The sequence below is a fragment of the Macaca nemestrina genome, chromosome 9, assembly GCF_043159975.1.
Source record: "Macaca nemestrina isolate mMacNem1 chromosome 9, mMacNem.hap1, whole genome shotgun sequence".
Taxonomy (NCBI): domain Eukaryota; kingdom Metazoa; phylum Chordata; class Mammalia; order Primates; family Cercopithecidae; genus Macaca; species Macaca nemestrina.
The window spans coordinates 86,807,679-86,833,199 of record NC_092133.1 but is presented as its reverse complement, the minus strand read 5'-3'; the positions used below and the strand labels follow the sequence as shown (position 1 = coordinate 86,833,199).

Sequence of the window (25,521 nt, the reverse complement as noted above, 5' to 3'; positions counted from 1 at the left end):
GACTGTGGGCAGCTGGGCAGAGGTGCTCCTCACTTCCCAAACGGGGCGGCGGCGAGGCAGAGGCGCTCCTCACTTCCCAGACAGTTGGCAGCTGAGCAGAGGCGCTCCTCACTTCCCAGGTGGTTGGCAGCTGAGCAGAGGCGCTCTTCACTTTGTGGACTATGAGCAGCTGGGCAGAGGCTCTCCTCACTTCCTGGACAGGGCGGCGCCCTGGCAGAGGCGCTCCTCACTTCCCAGACAGTTGGCAGCTGAGCAGGGGGGGCTCCTCACTTTGTGGACTGTGGGCAGCTGGTCAGAGGCGCTCCTCACTTCCTGGACAGGTTGGCGGCCTGGCAGAGGCACTCTTCACTTCCCATATGGGGCGGCGGCCGGGCAGAGGCGCTCCTCACTTCCCAGGCAGTTGGCTGGCTTGTTTTGTAAATGTTATGGTCACTGCTTTCTTTATCCTGTCTAAGAAATTTATACCTACCCAATGTCGTAAAGCTATTCTCCTATATTTTCTTCTGAAAGTCTTACAGTTTTGTGTTTTATGTTTATGTCTGTGGTCCATCTCAAAATAATTTTTATTTGTAGTGTGTGGTCACAGTTAAGGTTTATGGATTTTTCTATGAATATCTACTTATTCCAGCAATATTTGTTAGAAAATATTTTTCTAACGGATTATTTTAGTACCTTTGTTGAAAATCAGTTGATGATACAAGTGTAATTGTACTTATGAATTCTGCTTAATTCCATTCAACTCTTGGTCTTTCTGAAGGCCAAGACTAACTAAGTGTTCAACTTAGGGCGTTGAGTGTTCCAATTTTCTTGTTTTTTGTTGCTGTTCTTGTTGTTGTTGTTGTTCATTCTAGGTTCTTTGCATTTCCTTGTAAATTTTTAAGTCACCTTCTTAATTATTATTTTTTAATGTCTACTTGTGTTAAGATTGATATGAATTTTTATATCAAAAATTAACATTGTAACAATATTGAGTCTTCTATCTCAAGAGAGTATATGTCCCATTTAAGTTTTCTTTTTTTTTATAGTGTCTTTTTTTTTTTTTTTTTTTTTGAGATGGAGTCTTGCTCTGTGGCCCAGGCTAGAGTGAAGTGATACAGTCTCCACTCACTGCAACATCTGCCTCCTGGGTTCAAGCAATTCTCCTTCCTCAGCCTCCTGAGTAGCTGAGATTACAGGCACACACCACAACGCCCAGCTAATTTTTGTATTTTTAGTAGAGACGGAGCTTCACCATGTTGGCCAGGCTGGTCTTGAACTTCTGACCTCAGGTGATCCACCAGCCTCGGCCTCCCAAAGTGCTAGGATTACAGACGTGAGCCACTGCGCCCGGCCAGTAGTGTCTTCTTTGTTGTTACATTTATTCCTAGGTATTTTATGGTTTTTGACATTATGGGTAATGGATTTTTAAAAAATGTTTATTTTCTCATTGTTTGTTGCTAGTATACAAACATACCCTTGATCTTACTAAGTTTACTTACATGCTTTTTCTTTATTTTAATTTCCTCTCTTTCTTTCTTTTCTTTTCTTTTTTCTTTTTTTTTCTTTTGAGACTGAGTCTTGCTGTGTCTCCCACTCTGGAGTGCAGTGGCACCATCTCGGCTCACTGCAACCTCCGCCTCCCAGGTTCAAGCAGTTCTCCTGCCTCAGCCCCCCAGTAGCTGGGATTAAAGGCGCACACCTCCACGCCTGGCTAATTTTTACATTTTTAGTAGAGGTGGAGTTTCACCATGTTGGCCAGGCTGATCTCAAACTTCTGACCTTAGGTAATCCACCCGCCTCTGGGATTACAGGTGTGAGCCACTGCGCCTGGCCTCTCTCTTTAGTTAGTGATTCCTTAGAATTTGCTATGTAAACAATCATGATATCTACAAATAGGGACAGTTTGACTTTTTTTTTTACGTTCTTTATGCCGTTTTGTTTCTTTTCTTGCTTTATTGCACTGGCTGGAGAGACCTTCAGTACAGTGCTAAACAGAAGTGATTCTTGCCATGTTGTGGTAGGTGGAATGTTTTTGCCATTAAGTGTGAAGTTAATAGTGACAGATTGTTTGTTTCAGGTACTGAGCAGTACAGTGAATACACAGGCTATGCCGAGACATATCGTTGGTCCCGGAGCCACGAAGATGGGAGTGAAAGGTAAGTCTGTTTCTGTCTTCAGTATTCCATGACTAAAAACAAAGGAATTTGGGCTTGACTCTCACACACTCTCATTCCCTCTGCTTGTATTTCAGCAAGTGAACTTAAAAAGGAAAAAGAAAAGAAATCAGCATTACAGGTTCATTGTCATTTAAAACACTATTAGCACCTTCCTGTACCAAAGGGAAGAACAGAGAAGATAACAAAGAGGGGCAGAATTCTCTACAGTTCTTTACCTCTGAGCTACAATCAGAAGCTGTGGAGGTTAAATTCCGTGTTTAAATCTGAGTAGAATAGGTTCTAATTAGAGCTTAAAGCCTTTGACCAACTTACTAAGTTATATTTAATTTTTCTATGAAATTAGATAGAGGAAACCTATGTTGTGACAGTTGACCTAATGCCACAAACCAGTTGATGGCAGAACCTGCAGTGTGGTTTGCTGCTCCTGTCTCCTATTTCTTCTTGAAATATAGTCTTCTACTTTGACAGTCTTGCTTCTAGTTTACCAGAGATAAAATTTTGCAGAAATGCTACCTGAAAGCTTGTGGGATTTTTTGTTTTGTTTTATTTTGTTTGTTATTTGATGAGAACGCCATTGTGGCAGAAAGAATCAGCTCTTGCCCACGTGCCACAAATTTATTCCTCGTAATGTCTCAAGTGCATCCTCTGCTTTCTTTCTCTTTATTTTTTTAAAATATGTGGTTGCAACAAACATCTATGTAGATGTTTATTCCTGATAATTATTTACAAACCAGCATGAAGATTTCTATTTTGGTTTTCGGTTTGAAAAGTTGCTTGGCACAGCAATATATGCAAGTTCATAAAGAGATTAAATATTTGGGATTTTACATGTTTCCAAAATTATCATCTCAACCATTGCTTTCTATTTCCACAGGCAACATGGTATTGTCTGCTTTGATGTCTTTGTTATTTTAAAAAGTTTCTCACAGTCAGCAATTGAGCACAGTAGGTAGAATGCTGTACTGAATTATTTCACATTTTTGTAACACTTCTTAGGAATTTCCTGGACAGTACATAGTGATGTTACAACCCCAGTGATTTAAAGCGGATCTCTCAAAGCAAAGGAGGAATGAGCTTTTGTCAAGAAGCAAATGCCATGTCCTTAGTAGTAGAGGAAAACAAAGAACTAGATTCCTTTTGTTTGCCCCCAAATCCTTTAACCTCTGAGACTTACTATAAATGATTTACCTGTTTACACTATGTCATTGTGTTGTCTCTGGGTAATTTTTCATTTTACTCTTTAATGTCTGACAGTGCACACTGTATATGCCTCAATCTAAAAATAAAGGGTGTTTCCTTTCTTTTCCTTTCCTTTTGCTCAGACCTGCAGACACTGGTTTGTTTGTTTTGAATATTTTAACACAGCTAAAGTCTTGGCAACCTGACCCCTGAGAGGATTTCATTTGAGCGACTGACTACCTGTTCCTTATCTTTTCTCCCCTTTCCATCCTGTCCCAGGGACGACTGGCAGCGGCGCTGCACTGAAATCGTTGCCATCGATGCTCTTCACTTCAGACGCTACCTCGATCAGTTTGTGCCTGAGAAAATCAGACGCGAGCTGAACAAGGCCAGTAACCTTATTTCTTAGTTCATCCGGCAGCTGTCATCTATTTACTGCCATTTTATTAATGCTGAAATTAATGCTTTCTGGTAATTCTTGCAGTGTCAGTATGTCTGCCCACAGCTCTCCTGATTTAATGGCTGTGTCAGCTTGTACAAGATGTACTTTCCATTTTGTAATTGTTTGATTAGCAGCTAAGGTTGCCAGATAGGCTGTTGCTTAGTTTTAAACCCCACACATGCATTTATCTCATCAAGTACCTTAGCTGCTATGGAACATTATCATTGTAAAACCATATAGAAACGAATGAGCTCTGAAAATTTTTTCTCAGACCTGCTTAATGACATTTTCTCTACAAAGTATGCTATCAGGGTTAAAACAGAAAAACTGAAAAAGCCAGGTCAAATGTTCTATTTTAGGTAAGATTTATGATGGAATCTATTATTTTCTGTAATACTTAGTGCTGCCTACTATATTCATTTTTTTTCTTTTTTATTGTATTACAGAAATATAAAAATGAGCCATACCTGTTGTTCAGATTTTCAGTATTGGCAACCATAATAAATAAACTCTGTTACACAATAGAGAGCTGATTCTGTTCTCTGGATTTTGGGCTTTCCCAAAACAGCAGAGATTTTCTTTAGTTCCTCAAATTATTCACTCAGTAGAGATTTTCTTTTTTTTTTTTCTTTTTGAAATGGAGTTTCACTTTTGTGGCTGAGGCTGGAGTGCAATGGCGTGATCTTAGCTCACTGCAACCTCTGCCTCCCGGGTTCAAGCGATTCTCCCGCCTCAGCCTCCCAAGGACTAAGATTACAGGTGCCCACCACCACACCCAGCTAATTTTTGTATTTTTAGTAGAGATGGGGTTTCACTGTGTTAGCCGGCCTGGTCTCGAATTCCTGACTTCAGGCAATCCTGCCAGCCACGGCCTCCCAGAATGTTGGGATTACAGGCGTGAGCTACTGCGCCCAGCCTAGAGATTTTCTTTAGTTCCACAAATTATTCACACAGCCAAGAAGACTGACCCAATTCTGAAGATCAGTGTTTCACTCCCATGAGTAGAATTTGGTTATGAGATTATTAGGATAATGAGGCTTGTGGTTTTACATGGTTCTACATGGTGTGCCAGTTCCTACACAGACTTCTGAGAATAATAACAGTGATCTAGACAGACTTTTACTACACTTAAAACTTAGTAGATATTTTGAACATAATTAAGTATCTTATATCCTGATCTATTTGGGAGAATCTAATTTATTGTTGAACATATTCTCGTATGTATAATTTTTTAAATTATTTTAATGTTTAGAGTTCTCAAACTTTATAAAATGTTTGAAGAATAATGCACTATTTTTTAAAGTTGAACTTACATAACAGACATCATTTATTTAAAAAGAAAAAGAAAAAGTAATCCCTCAGAAAAGCTATCCAGAATGTCTGGCCTTTGATGTATCAACAGTTCTAAAGTTCTCTCTTACCTGATTCTGAAAGTCAGAGATTTGCCTGTACTGAAGATTATCTTTTTTTTTTTTTTTTTTTTGAAGCAGGGTCTTGTTTGCCTAGGCTGGAGTGCAGTGGCATGCGCGATCACAGCTCACTGCAGACTTTCAACCTCTCTGGGCTCAGGTGATCCTCCCGTCTCAGCCGCCTGAGTAGCCAGGAGTACTAGTGTGCACCACCACACCTGGCTAATTTTTCTTTTATAGATACACCGGGTTTCACCATATTGCCCAGGCCAATTTCAAACTCCTGGGCTCAAGCGATCTTCTCCGGCCTCAGCCTCCCAAAGTGCTGGGATTATAGGCATGAACCACAACCCCTGCCTGAAAAGTATCTTTTACTAGCAATTAGATACATTTTAAATGTAAGCCTATTTTCACTGTTCCAAACTCTTGCCTTAAAGCAGTTGTCCCCAGTGCCATGAAGTTTTTATGATAGAGCATATCGAGTAGAATCAGTTTTATCTTTAAATTTTCATGAGGTTTTACTTACCCAAACATGTATATGTGAATTTGTCACATGGTCAAGAGGACATTTATATAAGCAGTAGTTTGTTGGAGAGAAATATATGAAAAGGAAAGTAGAACCAAAATGTGTGTAGCCATGATTAATACATTAATACAAAGTGAAAGGTTCCCTATTTTATGAATGAAGTCTATACTCCCACATATACTTTTCTGTGAGAACTAGATCATTCACTTTTAGAAGTTATCCTCAATTTTTAAGAAGATAACTTCAGGCATAAGTCTTTTTTAAAATTGCCAGGTCCAGTTGATTCTCTCTGCACTTACTTGTGTATCACCAACCTTCAGTTTGACCATCCTCAGAGACCCCAGAAATTTAAAAGATATATGTGAATAGGTTAAGTTAGTTGTAAATATTGGCAACATGGAAGAACATTTATTTATAGAATATAGAGTCCTCATGAGGGGCATTTGATACTAAGAATGAGTCTTTAAGTAATCTGGCAACAAGAGTTTTATTTCATTGGGAGTTGGCGGCGGTCAGTCACACTGCCTTATGGAAGTATCTCAGAAATATTTTGTTAAATGACTTGATCGATAATTTAAAAACCTTTTTTTTTTTTTTTTTTTAGACGGAGTTTCACTCTCGTTGCCCTGGCTGGAGTGCAATGGCGCGATCTCAGCTCACTGCAACCTCCGCCTCCCGGGTACAAGTGATTCTCCTGCCTCAGCCTCCCAAGTAGCTGGGACCAGAGGCACGCACCACCACGCCAGGCTAATTTTTGTATTTTTAATGGAGATGGAATTTCATCACGTTGGCCAGTTTTGTCTCCAACTCCTGACCTCAGGTGATCCGCCCATCTCGGCCTCCCAAAGTGCTGGGATTACAGGCATTAGCCACCACGCCTGGCCTAAATAACATCTTAGACAATGTTAATTTAGGTTTTCGAGGTAAACATTTTAGAATTATACATAAGTACATTATCTTAAATCACTCAATATATCACAAAATGTTATATATTTCCTAAATACTCTTCGAGTGCTCAATAAAGCCTAGTAAGTTGAGTGTCAAATCAAGTTTGGGACAGATGAAGCCATATGAAGCAGAGGGGTTCATTTTTAATGTATAGTGATGCAGGTATACATTCATTTTCCACCTGCAATTATTCATGTCACTTATTCATGTCAATAAAGTCTAGTTTATAATTCATAAAAGATTCCTTTCAGTCAAATGCAGGTGGAATTTTTTTTTTTTTCCAAATTATACAGATAACAGTAGTAAATGATTGCTTACTCTGTATGAGGCATTCTACTTAGCACTTTAAATGCAGTGTCTGATTTAGTCCTAACCACTCAGGGAGGCATAACTATTTTTCTTGTCTCTAATTTAGAGACAGTGAGCTCACTTCTTAGGAAGTTGAGTAATTTGTCGCAGGCCAGGTCACATAGCTGGTCAGTGACCAAACCAGAGCTCAAATCCAGGCTCCCCTGACTTCAAGTCTTTTTTTTTTTTTTTGAGATGGAGTTTCTCTTGTTGCCCAGACTGGAGTGCAATGGCATGATCTCGGCTCACTGCAACCTCCGCCTCCCGGGTTCAATCAATTCTCCTACCTCAGCCTCCCGAGTAGCTGGGATTACAAGCATGCACTACCACACCCGGCTATTTTTGTGTGTTTAATAGAGACAGGGTTTCTCCACTTTGGTCAGGCTCATCTCAAACTCCCAACCTCAGATAATCTGTGCACTTCGGCCTCCCAAAGTGTTGGGATTACAGGCATGAGGCATTGCGCCCAGCCAAATCATTTTTTAAAAATGTAAGTCCTCCACATAGAGACTACTATAACTAGGTCTGACCTTCTAGACTTTTTATGGTTCAAACTTAAATCATTGAGAATGTTTCTGCTTTTGGAATAGTCTCCTACCTGCTTATGCCTGAATCACTCTTCTTTTGTGGTCATAAACTTCTGCTATGAGCAAGGTACCTGTTAAATGCTTTTCTCAATATGCTTTTCTGTTTGATACACTTTTTCAAGGAAATTTGAGGGTTCCCTGCTATTTTTCAAATTCCTGTGAGACAAGGAACTACCTCCAGTGTAATAGAGCCTATCAACACTTGGACTAACTTTGAGAAAGCACCTAGTTCAGAGCCTGGCACATGGGAAGGCATCTGATAAATGTGTGTTCTTTTATTCACTGATATATTCCAAAAAATGTGTTCTTTTAGCAAATAATTAGTTTTTTAATTCTTTCACTGAAAAAGGAAAAAGCAGTAAATGATTTTGTTAAATGTCATTGGCAACTTAATTAGAAATTAATCCAAACAACTTTAGGCCTTCTAAATTAAAGCATTTGTCCCTTACTAACTACATTTACCTATTAAAATTGACTTAAGAATTTTGGTTATGAGCAGCAGGAATCTCACATAAACTGACAGCACAACTTGGAGACAATGTTTAATATTTTGTATCTCATGTTTTGCAAACTTTGTTTTAGAGCAGAAGTCTGTGTGAAATCACTTTAGAGATGACTTGCACAATTCTACTTGTGTGTGTATGCATGCCAGAGAGAAAGGAGGAAAAGAAAAAAACCCACATTTTTCTAAGTGAAAAAGCAGTAAGACCAGTTTTCACCGTCAGAATTCAGTATGGATCTCTGACCTCTGGGGACCTGTTTGCTACTTTTAAGCATTACTCACCAGTTAATAATTGAAAAGCCAATCCTACAAAGTGCTTTCCAGGCCTCTGGAAAAGGTCTGCTCCGTCCAGGCTCCGCCGGTCTTACTGGACCCACTTCATGACCTGCAAGTAGAGTTGGTTTTTAAAGGAGGGAACCAGTCTCCTTTTATCTGACTGATACTGTGAAGCAATGTTTAATCCTGTGAGAGATCAGCTGGGTGTCATTCTAAAGGAGAGTTATCTTAGGATTAGAAAGATTTATGACTTCGTCTTGTAAAAGTGGCAAATAGCGCTGCAAGAGAAGAAAGAAACCACCTGTGAAAAGTTGTATTTGCCATGTTAGGTAGGATTTTAGGTAGGATTAAGTAATGAGTATGTTTTGTGGAGCTTTCTGAATCTGAAGTTGAACAAGGTGGAGAGATAGAAATCATCCCTATTTACCTTTTTAAAAAATTGATCTGTTTATTGATGTTTTTGTTATTATTCACCACTATATTTGGAATAGGTCTGTTATTAAACCAAAGCTTGATAACAAAACCAGTCAATATTTGCTGCTGATATTTCTAAGAAATTGAGCATCTGAGCACTTATAATCTTTTCATAAAATATGTGTCACTTTACTTTTCAAGAATGTTCCAAATGTATCATTTGTAGTGGGTTTTCCCTTAAGTTTCCCAACATATAGAATCAGAATAACAATTAAATACATATCCCAATCTTGGATTTTATACATCAGGAAACTAAGATCTGCATACTTCTTTCATTTTATTTTGCATTTTAGAATAGCAAAAACAATGTATTAATGTTATAATTATTTTAGAGATAAAGTCTAATCCCAGCTACTCGGGAGGCTGAGACAGGAGAATCGCTTGAACCTGGGAGGTGGAGGTTGCAGTGAGCTGGGATCACACAGTGTACCCAACCTGGGCATTAGAGCCAGACTCCGTCTCAAAAAAAAAAAAAAAAAAAAAGTCGTAAGAAATCACAGAATACTAAAAACCTCAGAAAATCAGTATCAATATCTACTCTGTATTAAGTTAAAGAAGTATAGTAGATTGATTTCATATAAATGAGCAACTCTTTAGGAACAATAATTATTAAATTATTCTAGCAAATAGAATAATGTATTTACATGATAATGAAAGAAATCTTTAAGTAAAATCATGCATCACTTAAAGATGGAGATACGTTCTGAGAAGTAGTCACTGTGCACATATCACAGAGTACTTACACAACCTAAGTGGTATAGCCTGCTACTCACCTAGGCTAGATGGTATGGCCTATTGCTCCTAGACTGCAAACCAGTAGAGTATGTTACTGTACTGAATACTATAGGCAGTTGTGATGCAATGGTAGGTATTTGTGTCTTAAACATAGGACAGGTACTATGAAAATATGGTATTTTAATCTTATGGGACCATCATCGTGTTTGTGCTTCATTGTTGACTGCAACATCACTATGCAGCACGTAACTGTCTATCCGCTTGGGCCTGCTAAAATTGATATTGAAGCCAAAGATCTTACTTAAGTGTGCGTGTGCACATTTGTGCCAGACTATTCCCCTGGATACCATTTATTTCCTGGGCCTCATTTTGGGCCTGTAGACTCTTATACCAGTTTTGTTTGGTCTCTTTTCCATTTTCTTTCCTTCTTTCCTACATCTTTATCATTACCATTTCCTGATTGGTCTCTGGTTTTTAACTCTAGGTACCAATATTTTCATCTTGCTTCTCAACACACCCCTTTGCGACCTTCAGGACTCCCAAATTACCTTTATGTTCCCTGTCTTCTTCCCTTCCCATCAAAACTCATTCCAAGATAGGGTTGTTCATTGGTATCTTCTGCTTACTATCCTGAGGTCTCAGTGCTTCCTTTTTCTTTTCCCCCTTCTGAGTTGTTTATTAGTAAAAATAAATTGCTCTGTCATTGCAGAATATCAGGCCAGGGTATGGCCAGAGTTCAAGCTGGCTTTCTTTTACCCTTGCAGCTCTCTGATCAATCTTCTCAAGTACTCTTGCTCTGGGTGAGGGAAAACAAACGCATATGCCAGTATAGAGCTCTTGAGAATTCCTAGTGCCTTTCTCTATGGAGTGAGAACTTGGCAACTCTTTTGAGGCCTCTATCCTTATCTGATCTTTGTTTCTTTACCAAAGGAGTTCAATTCCTACTCATTAAAGGAAAGGTGCCCTGATTCAAGGCTCTGCCCTGGTCTCCAGCGCTTAAGGTATCCTTCTTCCTAGAAAAGGGAGAAGCCTGAGCTGACCTTCCAGAGAGGGCTCGGGGCAGCATACTACCGCTGTCTTATTTTTGACCTTACAAATGCTTGCTTCTTAACAGAATAAAATAATTTTGTATTTAATCGTTATAACCAGTTATTCTAATTTCTATGTAATTTTATCATTTAATTTTTATCTGATTAATATTTTTTGGTGGCAGGGATGGGGGATAGAGTCTCACTGTCACCCAGGCTGGAGTGTGGTGGCGCCATCATGACTCACTGCAGCCTAGACCTCCCGGGCTCAAGCAGTCCTCCCACTTCAGCCTCCCAAGTAGGTGAGACCACAGGCATGCGCCACTACACCTGGCTAATTTTTTTGTTTTGTAGAGGCAAAGTCTTGCCATATTGCCCAGGCTGGTCTCAAAACTCCAGAGCTCAAGCGATCCTCCCACTTCAGCCTCCCAAAGTGCCGGGGTTACAGCCATGAGCTTTTAAAAATTTGATCTAAACACTGAATGAGGTTTATTTTCAGTTTCATGGTTTGTTTTTATGGCCATTTTTCAAGATAGATAATTTTCCAGGAAAATTTGATAATATTTTATACTAGATTTTGCTTCTAATAATTTAAATGTTTCAAATTCTCAATCATTAGGCTTTAGTTTCACTAAGCTGTTTTTGCACATTGAAGTAAAGTTAACCCAGTTATTTAGAGACAGCAGTAAGAAAGAAACTAAAACCATCCTGACAGTATAAAACGCAGAAATGAACTAGGAATCTGAGGAAGCCTCCTTCTCTCTAGGCGTGTTAGAAAATTCTGACATGAAACAAAGCAGCAAAGTTATGTTTATTCTTCCAGAGGGTTTGTTCTCTCCCTTGTTGGTATAATGACACAGACTGTCTTTCAAGAGCCTATTCAAAACAAATGTAGCTCTTAGATTTTTTTGACCTGAAAGAGATTTTCAGAAGCTCCATGCGTCTGACTATGCAGGTAATTTGTGAGTACTTGTGTAAGCTCTGTACTACAGTGTTGAATAATGATCTGGTACCAACTTATAATTAATATCTGTCAGGATTTACAGTCTAGGAGGGTATGGAAGGAATAGCCTTGTTAATCCATCGAGACAGTCTGTAAAATAAATTTTTATACCTTTGTGAAAACTTCAAAGAACAATTTACTGTATTTCTATGTGTGGGTTTCATAGAAGCATCTTTCTTTATCCTTGGTTTTTCTCTGGGAACATTTGTCAAGATCATTCTTTTAATTGTATTTGCTATTATATGTAAGCTATATTTTAGGCTTTGTTTGGAACTTGAGAACCCAGGGGAGTTTTGCTTTGCTGTTATATTAAACCTGTTATAGTCTGATCACTTCAGAAAATAAGAATGTAGAAAGAAGGCAGAAAGACCAACTAGTTGACAGCAAAGAGGTGGAAATCAGGAACTCTGGGATCTTACACAATGGTCTTCTCATATAGAAAATGAGCTGTTCATTTAATTAATACTTAGCCAGCATCCTCAGAATATATTTTACTTTTCTCAGATTACTGGCAAATTTTTAAATATTCTAGCTTAAAACAGAGCTGTGAAACTAGAGAATCTTAGAGCCGAAAGGCATCTTAAAGGTTATTTCATAACCAGGTGTAGGAATCCCTTCTATAGACAGTTGCTTGCTCTTTGTTACGTATTTCAGTAGCAGGAAGCACATTTATTAGTCTCCATAACTCAGAGAGAGAATGCTGAGGAGGCATAATAGTGACCCTTTGCCTGATGAAAAGAATAGTGATTAAAGCCTTCAAACAAAAAGAAAACTGTTCTAACAAGTGCCTTTCTTTTTTGTTGGTTTTTCCTAGTAGTTTATAATTGGGATCCTATTAGTTCTTGAAATATCTCTGCTATTTTCATTTCTGTTTGTTTGAAGTGAAAAAAGAAATTGGGACCTGTATTAGTTTAAGGGATTTTATTTGCTTAGCATTCAAACAAATAAATATTAGAATTTATCATTTCTTAGTCTCTTCCTTGCATAATCCCAGGTTTTTCTCTCCCTTCTTCCTTCTTTGTTTTTCCCTCTATTTTGGCCCCTATGGGAAAAAAAAATGAGAAGTTGAACATAAGCTTAATACTGGACACCGATCCTAGTACATTAGTCAGAAACACTGTTAGTGTCTAGGCACTCACAGGCTTTGATATTTCTTTTATCCTGCAGGCTTACTGTGGATTTCTCCGTCCTGGAATTTCTTCAGAGAATCTTTCTGCAGTGGCCACAGGAAACTGGGGCTGTGGTGCCTTTGGAGGTGATGCCAGGTTAAAAGGTAAGTTGTTGTAGAGAAGGATAAAAGCATTCTGACCACGAAAAAACGTTAAAGCCAGATTGCTAATGTCCTGTCATGAGACCACAAAAATCTAAGAGAAAAGGAAAAGGAATATTTAACACTATTTTCTTTTTTCCTATTATGTTTAAAGTAATTCTTATTTTAATTTATCATTTTCCTGCAAAGGTTGCTTATCACTTTGATCTCCCAGGACACAGTATTTCATTGAATATTGAAAGGTTGGCAGGGGGAGAAAAGCATATAATGACTGTGAAGTTTCAAACCTGAGCTTGCACTCAAGCACTTCCCTTCACTGGAGTGATTTTTATGGACAGTTATTTCATTGACTCATTCATCCACCAAACTTAATAGCACCTCTGCCACTTTCTAGGCACAGTGGTAGGCTCTGAGAATACAAAGATGGAGAAGATGTGATGCCTTCTTTGGAATTCACAGTCCAGCATATGAGAGAGAGGCAGTATGAGACCGATGCAGTACATGGGAATGAGTGCTGTAGTGGAGGCCCACGGGGCTGTGGGAGCACAGCCTGGGAGAGTTGCATGAATGGCACAGATAGGAGGCATCTGGATGTCCAAGAAGCAGAAACATTTCTTATGTGTTATTGTTTGTGGTAGGAAATTCACAAAACCCGATCAACAAAGCTATTGGCCATTTATTACATTGACTTTTTTTTGAAGTATCAATTACAGAAAATAATACTATATCATTACTTAGGATGATTACTTTTCCATTTCATCCCAACTGATCTGACACCACCTGGATGTACTGCATTGCAAATGACACCAACTACCTGGAATAATTGCAGATCTTGCCTATTGAGGACAGAGTCCACAAGATTGCCCCCAGTTCAGACTCCATCCACAAGTTTCAGGGGGATTCCCAGGCCACTCACATTTCTGTCCAGCTGGTTGCTGTTCCAGGAGGTTCCCATGTCCCCACCTCAGGTTTGATAATTCACTAGAAGGACTCACAGAACTCAGAAAAAAGTCCTGTCCTTACCATGACAGTTTTATTGTAAAGGAAACACATAAAGCGAAGCCTAGAAGGGAAAGCAGAGCTTCTACAACCCTTCCCCTTAGTGTCAGGGCACCCCACTCTCCCAGCACATCAGTCTGTACACCAGTCAGGAGGCTGCACTGACCTTTGGTGACCAAAGATTTCATTGAAGTCTCATTCTGTAGGCATGATTGATTAAATCATTGGCCACATGATTGAGCTCGGTCTCTGCCCTCCCCTGACTCCCGGGAGTGCAATGTGAATCACCTCATTAGCAGAACAAAAGCACCAGCACTCAGGAAATTCCAAGGGTTTTTGAAGCTTCTACCAGGAACCCAAGATGGCACGCCAGAAAAATTCTTTGTTATACCACAGTTAACAAAGTAAAGCAGACATAAAACAGCCAGCTGGCCTTAATAGCCGAACTATGTTTAGATAAAATTCATCTCTTTGGGAATGCTTGAGTCTGTCATAATGTAACTGCCTTTCCCCTCATCAGTAAAATGCTTCTTAATATTTTTATTAAAATGACACATTTATTATTTAAATCCAGAAAAATACCATGAAGTGTATAAAAATCACCAGAATTCACTGTCAGCATTTGGTGGCCATCCTTCAGGTCATCTCTGTGGCAATCTGTGTAACTGTTGATGAGGTGACAGCCTCTATTCTATTCTACAGCCTCCTCTTAGAAAGTCTGCAGTCTCATGGATAGTTTTCAACTATCCATCTAACAAATGTAGATCTACTGAGTACTCAGCATTTGTTAGTGGCTACACAGTATTCTGTTGTATGCATATATGTATCATAATTTATTTCACAGATTCTCCACAGTTTGTTTTCATTATATTATAAGCAGTACTACAGTGTGTAGTACAATTATATATATATATAAAATGTGTAATTAAGGTAAATTCCTAGAGGTGAGATTAATGACTCAAAGAATACGTATACTTCATTTTGATCCTTGTAGATTGCACTCTGAAAGGTGATATCAATTCCCGTTGTCTTCCTCACATGAACAGCATCACCACGACAGGACTTTGTCATTCTTTTTCATTTCTTTGAGGGGTAACAGTTTTCATGTTTATTGGCCATTTGTTTGTTTTGTGAATTGCTTTTTCATGCCTTCTGCCCATTCATCTCTTTGGGAGTAGTTTGATTTTATTAATAACTCTTTGTATGTTAAAACATATTAATTGTTTAACTGTTATATATTACAAACATTTTTCTGCTTCATTTATTTCAACTGATTAGGCTGAAGTTACTGAGTTAGCTTTTATGTGTTCACATTTTTGTGGTGTGCTTGTAAAGATCTTTCCTGTCCCTTTATGCTAAAGACTTTCACCTATATTTTCTTCAAATTCAAAGACAAAAACTGCATGGTACTATTTTCAGTGTTTGAGGAAACCTGTTTTTCAGTCTGGGCTTATTGATCTTAAGACAGACACTTTTTTCCTGTCTTTTTCTTAAGTAAAATGAATGACTAGATTCAAGTCATCAATCCAGAAGCTAGGTCTGCAGTAAGCCATGGTCATTTGTGATAGACAGTTTGGAAAGCTTTATAAATGTGTTCACTTCTTTTCCTTTTTTCTTTTTTTCTGGCTTAAAAGCCTTTCAGACTGCAGCTGTGCCTGCTCTGGTGCCTATCAAGCATAGTAGTCAAAGATTTCCATTATATAATTCGTTTCCTCAACCATTGAGATTGAAATTTTGGAGTAACTGTGACATTTCCCTCCCCTTCATTAGCCTAAATACTCATTAAAAATTTAGAATGAGTCATAATGTCCTTCAGTGGGGAATTGGTTACTAAAACTATGATGCTAAAGAAAAAGAAATTATGGTACATTTATACAATAAAATATTATGCTTCCTTTAAAAACCATTATAGAAATGTATCTGTTGACAGGGAAAGATGGTTTTGGAATATTGACAAATGGGAGAAATACACAATGTATGCCATATAAACCATTTTAAAATTAAATTATGGATATAAAATATCACACACAAATTTGAGGTTCTCTATGTTTATCTGTTTATGTGCCGAGATTAACTATGGTTCGTCTCTAGTGGGTGACACTTTTTGTTTTGTTTTGTTGGGGTTTTTTCATTTTTTATTTTTAGTAGAGATGGGGTTTCACTGTGTTGCCCAGGCTGGTCTTAAACTCCTGAGCTCAAGGGATCCTCCCACCTTGACCTCCCAAAGTGTTGTGATTATACTTGTGAGCCACCACACCTGGTCAGTGATGTTTTATACTTTATTTTTAATCTGCATCTTTTTTATTGTGAGCATATATAGTTTTTGTAACAAAAAATCTTACAAAAACGTTCATGGTGGGTAACATGGGCAGGTATAAATCCTTAAACTTGTATTTCTTTAATTGTTAATAGAAATAAGGCTAAGCTGAGCACGATGGTTTGTGCCTATAGTCCCAGCTACTGAGGAGGCTGAGGTGGGAGGAATGCTCGAGCCCTGAAGTTCACTGTCAGCCTGGGCAACATAGTAAGACCACATCTCTTACAAAAAAAGAAAATTATAAAAGAAAGAAGGCAAAAAAATTTTTTTTTATTTTGAGACGGAGTCTTGCACTGTCACCCGGGCTGGAGTGCAGTGGCGCTATCTCGGCTCACTGCAGCCTCCACCTCCTGGATTCAAGCAGGTCTGCCTCAGCCTCCTGAGTAGCTGGGATTACAGGCGCCTACCACGACGCCCAGCTAATTTTTTGTATTTTTAGTAGAGATGGGGTTTCACCATGTTGGCCAGGCTGGTCTCAGACTCCTGACCTCATGATTCACCCGCCTCAGCTTCCAAAGTGCTGGGATTACAGGCATGAGCCATTGCACCTGGCCAGCAAAATATTTTTAATATGCTTGTTACTTAATTGTATATGAGTTTTGTGTTTTACCACACTTCATTTGTTTGTTTGTGTAAGATACAGGGTCTCATTGTGTCACCCAGGCTAGGGTGCAATGACGTGATCATAGCTCACTGCAGCCTCGACCTCCTGGGCTCAAGGGATCCTCCTGCTTCAGCCTCCCAAGTAGCTGGGACTGCAGGCATGCGCTGCCATGCCCAGCCTCACAATTAGTTTTGAACTACTTTAATTATACATTACTTTGACAACTGTTAAGAGAACATTTTAAATATATTAGTTCATTCAATAGACAGTTTACTAACAACCTTCTTCCTCAGGCAGCCAGTGGCCTTAGGAGCCAGAGGCTAGGAGAGAAAGGACTAGGGGGAAATGGAGGGGCTTTGGACCTGGCTCCAGCAGCAGCCAGTGGCCTCCTGTGTGCCTGTGCCACCGAAGGGGCTCCCTGTGGCCTCCTGCCTGACCTGCATCTTTCTGAGCACCTTGTGGAAGTGCATGTGAAAGCTTTTGAGCCAGTGCAAGCTCTACTTATTTCTGGTGCTCCTAACTGTTCCAAAGTGACCCCCTAGTTCATACTTGGCTTTTAACATTTCATTGAAGTTTTGACCCGTTTGTGTGGTGACCACCTCTTTCTCCTGTTACTTTCAAAAATAAAACAGTTCATGTATTTTATCTTCTCAGAGGGGTTTGTCACCCTTTGGTTGCCTCAAAAACTCAGCTTTCCTATAAACTCAGAAAAAGTTACAATTTTGGACTTTTCTCATGGTTGGAGTTTTTTAACTTTCTACATCTCGTCTCAGCAGAGATGTTTGCATGGGAGGGCTTCTGCCTCAAATGTACCACCAGACCCGAGGCACCCATGAGAATTTTAGGAGATAACTTAAAATTTTCTTAATGGTTAGTTTGTTAAAAATTTTGCTTTTATCTCTTGTCTAATTTTATTGCATTGTAATCAAAGAATGTAGATAATACTATTTCTACTTTTTGGAGTTTCTCGAACTTCTCTTTATGACCTAACATAGTCAGTTATTGCAGACATGTTGACACTTGGAAAGGTGTCTCTGAAAGGTATAAGACTTACTGTTTTGCTGTAACATTCTATACCTTTTAGGTCAGACTCTATCCTTCTGACTTTACTTGCTTATTTTGTGAAGGAATTGAGTTCTTTAACATTCCTTCTTCTGTTGTGTTTTTGTAAATTTCTCCTAGCATTTCCTTTGGTGTTTACTTATAAGTTTGTCCAGCTTGCCTTATTTCTTTGTTGTTTTTGTTCTGTTTTGTTTTGTTTTAGGTGCTTAGCAGCCTGAAGCTGTAGTTTTTAGTTTCTCTCTCTAGCGATAAGCGGAAAAGAGGGATGAGGAAAGGGCTTTACTGGCCCAATCAGAAACAGAAACTGAGAACCCGTGACTGTATTCTCTCCCTTGGACTCCCCTGTATATGTTACCTGACCTGTAAACAAGTATGCCATTGCCAGTTTACTATCATTAAAAGGTGTCTTGTTGCATTTTTTGCATTTTCTTTTCTATCCCCATTCCCTACCTTCAGTACCTAAAAGTGACTTGCAAATAAAATATGCTCAATGAATTTCTATTTAATAAATTTATTCAGTGGCTTCTGTGTGCCTTTAATTAATCTTAGGCTTTGCACATTTTTCTGTTAACTGTCTGTCTGTACCTGGCTAATTACTTCTGTCCCTTCTAAGGTTCTACTCCAGTGGTAACTACTCCATAAAGACCCTCATTCCCTTCCACCAAAAAAGTTCTGTATTAGGATTCTTTTGGTTGAAAGAGACACTAATGTAGCTTATGCCTTCCACCTAAAAGGGTACTGTTGCTTGACGTGGCTGAGCAAAGCAGGGTAGAGTTGACCTCAAGTATGAATCCATCCTAGAATCAGGCTCTCCCTCTGTTGGTGTTCATTCCTCTCCTGCCTGCTTCTTTCAATATAATGGCCTCATTTTCATCTGTCTCCTTCAGATTATCTCTGACTGGCAGTAACCAGGACCAAATAATTCCAGTCTTGCAACCCTGCAGTTGAGTGACCCAAGAAGAAAGGAGGACCCTTTAGTTTTAAAATGCCAGAAAAATACTCTAATTTGACCAACTGGGATTACTTCTCATCCCTTGAACCAAGTTGTTAGAGCCAAGGAATCAAGAAACACAAGATACATCCCCTAATGAGATTTAAAGGATTTCTAATTTGTTTCCATGACTTATGTATATTAAGTGAAATGTTTCTGAGATATAAAAACTTTTTATAAATTTCTTTCAGACCTTATGTCCATTTATTTATATCAAACTTAAATACTAATATTACTAGTTATTTTGTAATTTTGGAATCAAGATAAACTCCAGAAAGACGATTTCTCTAGAAAAAGAATCTAGACGGTAGTGATGTCATTTTCTGCCATGCTATGGTTGGCCTACACTAGCCCTTTGACTGAGCTTTATAGGAAGTGTGATTATGGAGTTGGGGAAGGGGTGACTTCCAACCAAAAATGGAGGGTAGGAGTATAGAGCATTGGATCAGGTCACCTCAGTTTGTCTACCATAGGCTCCTCCTCACTTTGCTTTCTTCTGCCAGAACAGATCACTCTCTCTTGGTCTCTCCCAGCCTTGCTCAGGAAGATTACTTTCTTAACATTTCTGTGTTATCCTTTTTTGTGGCCCCAGTGCTAAGAATGGGGTCTTGCATGATAATGTGTATTCAAAGGTGTCTGGAGCAAGTATGTATTTCTTACAGGTTGAGTATCCCAAATCTGAAAATCCAAAATTCAAAATGCTCCAAAATTCACCAAAAGTTTTTGAGTGCATGATGCTCAAAGATAATGCTCTTTGGAGCATTTCAATTTCAGATTTTCAGATTTCGATGCTCAACTGATATTGCAGATATTACCAAAAAAAACAAATCCAAAACCAATCGGGTCCCAAGCATTTCAGATGAGGGATACTCAACTTGTGTCAGCACCTCAGATACTGCTGAGTTAGTGGACTTGGAAAATGGCTTTAGGAATTTTTTTTAACTATCCTCAGCTGGGATCAGCCAGGTTTAACAATCACTGCATTTTCTCATATGGTTTGCACAGTTACCCTTCCATTGTTGCCCCACTTTTAAGAATGAGAAACCAAGGTTTATAGATAGCTAATAAACCTGTCCCAAGAGAGCAGCTAGCAAGTGTCAGAACCAACATTCAAACTTGGCCCCGTCTTCCTCAAAAACCAATATGTGTTCATTACTATTGTTGTTATCAGTTGAGAACATATTGAGTGCATACTATGTTCTAGGAATTGTACTAAATATATTCTTTACCTGTATTAGCACACAACAACCTATTTAGGTAAGTTTTCTTTTTTGTCTGTATAGGGGTAACAACTGAGGCATCGAGAGGTAAATTAGCCTTGAGTCATACAGATAGCAAGTGGTAGTGCCAGGATTCAAACCAGGATTGAGGCCCTTGTGTGCTTTTGTTATTTCATCTGTATTGGCTGCAAGCTCTGGATCTGGATCTAGATTTGGGAGTTGCCATTCTAGAAATGGTGGCTGCATTCTTGAAGAGAGAGTGTGTTTAAAGTAGGTGAAAGGACCAAAGATTGAGCCACTAGTAACATCCATAGTGGAAAAGGAGGGAGGGAGTGTCAAGATTTAAAACAGTAGCCAGAGGACAAGACTAATTGGAGAATAAGAGTTGGCCTCAAAGAGTGCTGTGTGGTAGAAACAAGAAGTGAAATGCTTTTGGGACTGGTGAGCAAAGCTGAGCTCTCAGGGTACCCAAAGTGTGAGAGCTCACCAAGTAAACTCAGTAGAAGGACGTGCGTAGTACTTTCAAATCTACTATTTTGGCCTCCTTGACAGCCTGCATTTAAATCGTTTGAATAAACAATGTAAAGACATTGCTCTGGCTGGCATGTGGTAAGGTCTGCTTGGAGTTGACCAGCATGGATTGCCATAGCAGCCCAGAAGCAGTGGGTGAGGGCATGTGTTCTTGAGTTGGTGTTCCAGTCAGCTCTACCACTTTCTGGCTGTGTGACCTGAGACAAATTATGTAATCTTTTGGTGCCTAAATTTCTTTATTTTCAATATGGAAGTAATAATTACCTTGTTGAGTTTTTGTAAGGAATCATGAGGTAGTGTTTGTAAAGCTCCTAGAACAGTGTTCAGTGTGCTGTAAGAGCCCAGTGTTAGCAGTCATTACCAATATTACATGCTGGTGGCCTCACACCACACCTGTGGTGTGAGTATCAATCATCTTACCCATTTTGTGCTTGGTCGATTTGTTGCAACAGGACACTATGAATTGCTTTTTATGTTACTCATATTTATTTATATTTTTTCATAGCTTAACATTGATGCCAAAAAGAAAATTAAAACCAAACTCCCTGCAGGTTAATTTAAGTGATTATTTTGGCACGTAGTTGTGCTTTAAGTTAGAATTTGATGTCTTTATATCATACTTGGAATCAGTCCACATACTCTAATAGACTTGTAATTTATTCTCATCTAACTTTTGATGCAAGAGAGTTCACTTAAATCATGAAGCATAATTGTGTAAATTTGCAAAGATCTTGGGGGTGTTGTAGACAAGAAGGCCTGAAGACAGTGATGTTTTAAAATAAACTTTTGTCAGTGTTTACTGATGTATCTAGGATCGAGATTATCTTTGTGGAAATTTCATTTATGTATTTATAGTCTAGCATCCAATGGAGGGAAAACAATCATAACGGTCATTATGAATTTCTGAACTCTGAAAGAATCTTCAGGGAGCATCTGATTTAACTCCATTGTGTAATTGAGAAAAATGAGGCCCAGAGAGTAACTGGCTAAAGTCACAGAGCTAGATATCTGGCAGAAGGCTGAGGATAGAACTTGGATCTCCTGCCTCCCTGTCCTGACTAGTCTAACACATGCTTATGGTACAATATGTACTCAAATAGAAATGGGTGTGAAATCAAGAATGTAATGTGAATTGGTTTTACTTTTTGATTTTCTCTTAATATAAAATAAATTATATAAAGAGATAAATTTTAAATGTTTTTATTAATACTTCATTTTCACAAATGGCAAATGACTAGAGATCTAGTAGGAAATAGGATGAAAAAGACTCTTCTTTGGGTCTCTGTCTTTTTTAATAGTAAATACTTAAAGCTAAATTTTCATTTTCACTAAAAGGTAAGCAGTGGTACTTTTTGGTCAAGAAAGATGATGATTCATTAGTTCCCATTTTTATGTGTAGTTTAGGTCAATTAGGAACCTTTTGAAATAGGGTGTATTGAAGCTTTAATGTATGCATAAGTTGGTTGAGCAGTTTTAATTAAAACTTATCTCTATTTTGAAGTTAATTACTTTCAATACTCTGAGATTAATGAGGCATAGTTATGGCACCTCCCATGTTGTGGATACTCAATAAATATTAGTTTGGAAATTAGGACATACTTTGATGGTATTTTAGAATCTTACATATATTATAATGTCATAGATTCTTTCCCAAATCTGGGAAATACTCAACTATATCAAATTTTACTGGTTCAACTTAAAATTTTTTCTTCGCATGTAATTTTTAAAACTGTCTGTTTAAAAATAATTTCGAATTTATAAAAATAAAAATACCTTTATATATGCATATATATGTATACACCTGCACACAATTTTTTTCTGAATCATTTGAGCCTAACTTACATATACTATGCCCTCTTTTCTAAATACTTCAATGTGTATTTCCTAAGGATAAAATATTCTCTTAAACACATTATAGTTATTAAATTCATAAATGTACACTGATATCTTATTTACTCTTTCATCTATATTCCCATTTTGTCAGATGACCTAATAAAGCCCTTTCTAGCCTTTTTCCCTCTAGCGCAGGGTCCAGGGTCAGCTACTGCATTTAGTTGTCATGTTTGTTAGCCTCCTTTTGAATCGAGAATATTTCCACAGCCTTTCTTTGTCTCTTATGACATTGATGTGTTTAAAGAATACAGTGTTCGTTGAGTTTGTCTGCTGTTTCCTTGTGATGAGGTTAAGGTTATGCATTCTCCGTCAGAATGCTGCGTCAGTGACACTGTCAAGAGGCACTTGATGGCCATCTGACACTACTGGGGATCTTAATTTTGATCACCGTGTCAGGGTGTTGCCCAGTTTCCCCACTGCAGAGTTGAGGGTTTTTTTCCTCCCTTGTAACTAATAAGCAATCTGTAGGAAGACAAAGGCAAAATTTTCCCTAGATTTAGCATATGTTAATGATTCTTGCCTGACCTTTACCACAGTGGTTGCAAAGAAAGGATGTTCCTCCCCCTCCACACTTAACAGTTAGTCTTTGGCTTTCTCCTGTGGGCAAGAGCTGGCCCTTCTGTTTTTTGTTTCGTTTTATCCATTTGAGCATTTCTTTACTTTCTGGTATAACAAAATATTTTGAGATCATCTTGTACCTTTCTTGTCCAAACTATAGCATTAAGCATTTCTTGAGGAATCTAGTTCCATTTAGGGGGAATGATAGTAGAGACCAAGATCTGGGCGCTGAGTGTGGTCATTGCTACTATGGTGTCTCCCTTTTGACCCTTTTGGCAGACAGAGCTAGGAAATGTATATGTACACATACACACACACACACATACAGATACACATATTTTCAACATCACGAGTATACACCAATGCCTTCCATTTCGGTCCATCTCCACACAGTTCTTTTTTGTCTTTCTCCATTCCATGTTTGTGTGTCTCTTCTTCCATAGTGAGACCCCAGTTCCCAGCAGCATCAACACATTTATTCATTTGCTCATTCCTCTAATACAGTTCAAAATAGTTTCGGAGTTGCTTCACCTCCATTAGTATGGTAAGCAAACCTTGTAAAAAGAGTTAGGAATTCGTTTGCAGTTCTCTCTTCCTGGCCTAAGACCATATATTATGGTCTTACGGACTTATGTAAGTCATATATTGTCTTCATAAATTGTTGGGTTTTTTCTTTCTTCCTTTTCTTCGTTTCCCTTCAGTTTAGTTATGTTATTTATTTGAACTAAAATTACGCTCATTTGTTTTAATTTACCTTCAGTTACAGGTTTCTCCCCATTCCTATTCTTAGTATTTTAATTTTAATTTGTAAATATGTAGAATATTAACATGCTCTAAAAAATCAAAACTATAAAAAGATACCCTCTTTGGCCAGACACATTGGCTCACGCCTGTAATCCGCACACTTTGGGAGGCTGAGATGGGCAGATTGCTTGAGGTCAGGAGTTCAAGACCAGCCTGGCCAATATGGTGAAACCGTTTTCTAAAGAGAAAAAATTCTATCTTTACTAAAAATATAGAAATTAGCCAGGTATGGTGGCAGGCTCCTGTAATCCCAGCTACTTGGGAGGCTGAGGCAGGAGAATCTCTTGAATCCGGGAGGCAGAGGTTGCAGTGAGCCGAGATCACACCACTACATTCCAGCGTGGGTGACAGAGCAAGACTCCATCTCAAAAAATATATATACCCTCTTTAATGTTTTAATTTGATTCCCATCTTCCCTTTTATGAAGTAAGAGATCTATAACTAGCAAAAGGGCATTTATCGTAACTATATTCAGTTTTATGGTTATTTAAAATAAACCCTATCTACTGAGATTGTAAGGTAACTAAATTTTCGGAAACATACTTCAGGCTCAGTGATTTGTAACTTTGATTCCTGGAGATAGTAGATCTCGATTGTTTTTTCATTCTTATAGTACACCAGAGAGTGACTTTCCAGTGTTTTCAGGAACTCTGCCTCCCGTGCTGCAGTGACCAGTGGAGGTCAGAGTACAGGAGGGATGCAGGTGTGCTCCCCAGCCCATTTTGAGAACTCCTGCTGTGGGATTAAGGAGAACATTAGAACCTCCCAAATGTGCCTATACAAAAGACCAGTGGCTGTGTGATAAGACACAGCAATTATTATCAAGTAAGCAAACACAAAAATTTTAGTTCCAGATATAATAGAAGCGAATATAAATACCACCTTAGTCCCATGGTTTGCGGCTTCCATTGTTTGTGGTTCAGCAAAGATGCCTGTGTTGGAATTCTATAGTTTGATGATACTCTTGGCAGCATATCTGAAAAGCCACACAACTAGATGATTTATGTCCATCTTGTGTTCCCCATTTCTTTTTATTTCTTTTCTTTTCTTTTTTTTGAGACGGAGTCTTGCTCTGTCACCCAGGCTGGAGGGCAATGGCGCGATCTCGGCTCACTGCAACCTCCGCCTCCCAGGTTCAAGCGATTCTCCTGCCTCAGCCTCCCAAGTAGCTGGGATTACAGGCAACCGTCACCGTGCCCGGCTAAATTTTTTTTTTTTTTTTTTTTTTTTTGTATTTTTAGTAGAGACAGGGTCTCACCATGTTGGCCAGGCTGGTCTCAAACCCCTGACCTCAGGTGATTTGCCCGCCTCAGCCTCCCAAAGTGCTGGGATTACAGGTGTGAGCCACCGTGCCCAGCCTTGTGTTCCCCATTTCTAATATCATGTATACTAGATTTATAAATCTTTAATCTAGGGTGAAGCTGTGGCACACCAGCTGGTAAAGAGCTAAAGGTATCTAGGTGGGAAGTGTCATTATACAACTGTGTGTTTTCTCTTTGCCTCAGCCTTAATACAGATACTGGCAGCTGCTGCAGCTGAGCGAGATGTGGTTTATTTCACCTTTGGGGACTCAGAATTGATGAGAGACATTTACAGCATGCACATTTTCCTTACTGAAAGGAAACTCACTGTTGGTAAGTAGGAGATACTCTTGACACT

General features: G+C 38.7%; 1 protein-coding gene across 5 annotated transcripts in view; it reads left to right on the top strand.

The window, feature by feature from the left end:
- LOC105486617 (poly(ADP-ribose) glycohydrolase) overlaps positions 1 to 25,521 on the top strand; it is a 135,586-nt gene that overhangs the window by 106,555 nt on the left and 3,510 nt on the right. For all 5 annotated transcript variants that reach the window (XM_011749547.3, XM_071069999.1, XM_071069996.1 and 2 more), the window contains 4 exons: positions 2,057 to 2,135; positions 3,615 to 3,723; positions 12,781 to 12,886; positions 25,368 to 25,496. In XM_011749547.3, the coding sequence (XP_011747849.1) occupies positions 2,057 to 2,135; positions 3,615 to 3,723; positions 12,781 to 12,886; positions 25,368 to 25,496 (423 nt within the window). The remainder of the gene's footprint in view (positions 1 to 2,056; positions 2,136 to 3,614; positions 3,724 to 12,780; positions 12,887 to 25,367; positions 25,497 to 25,521) is intronic.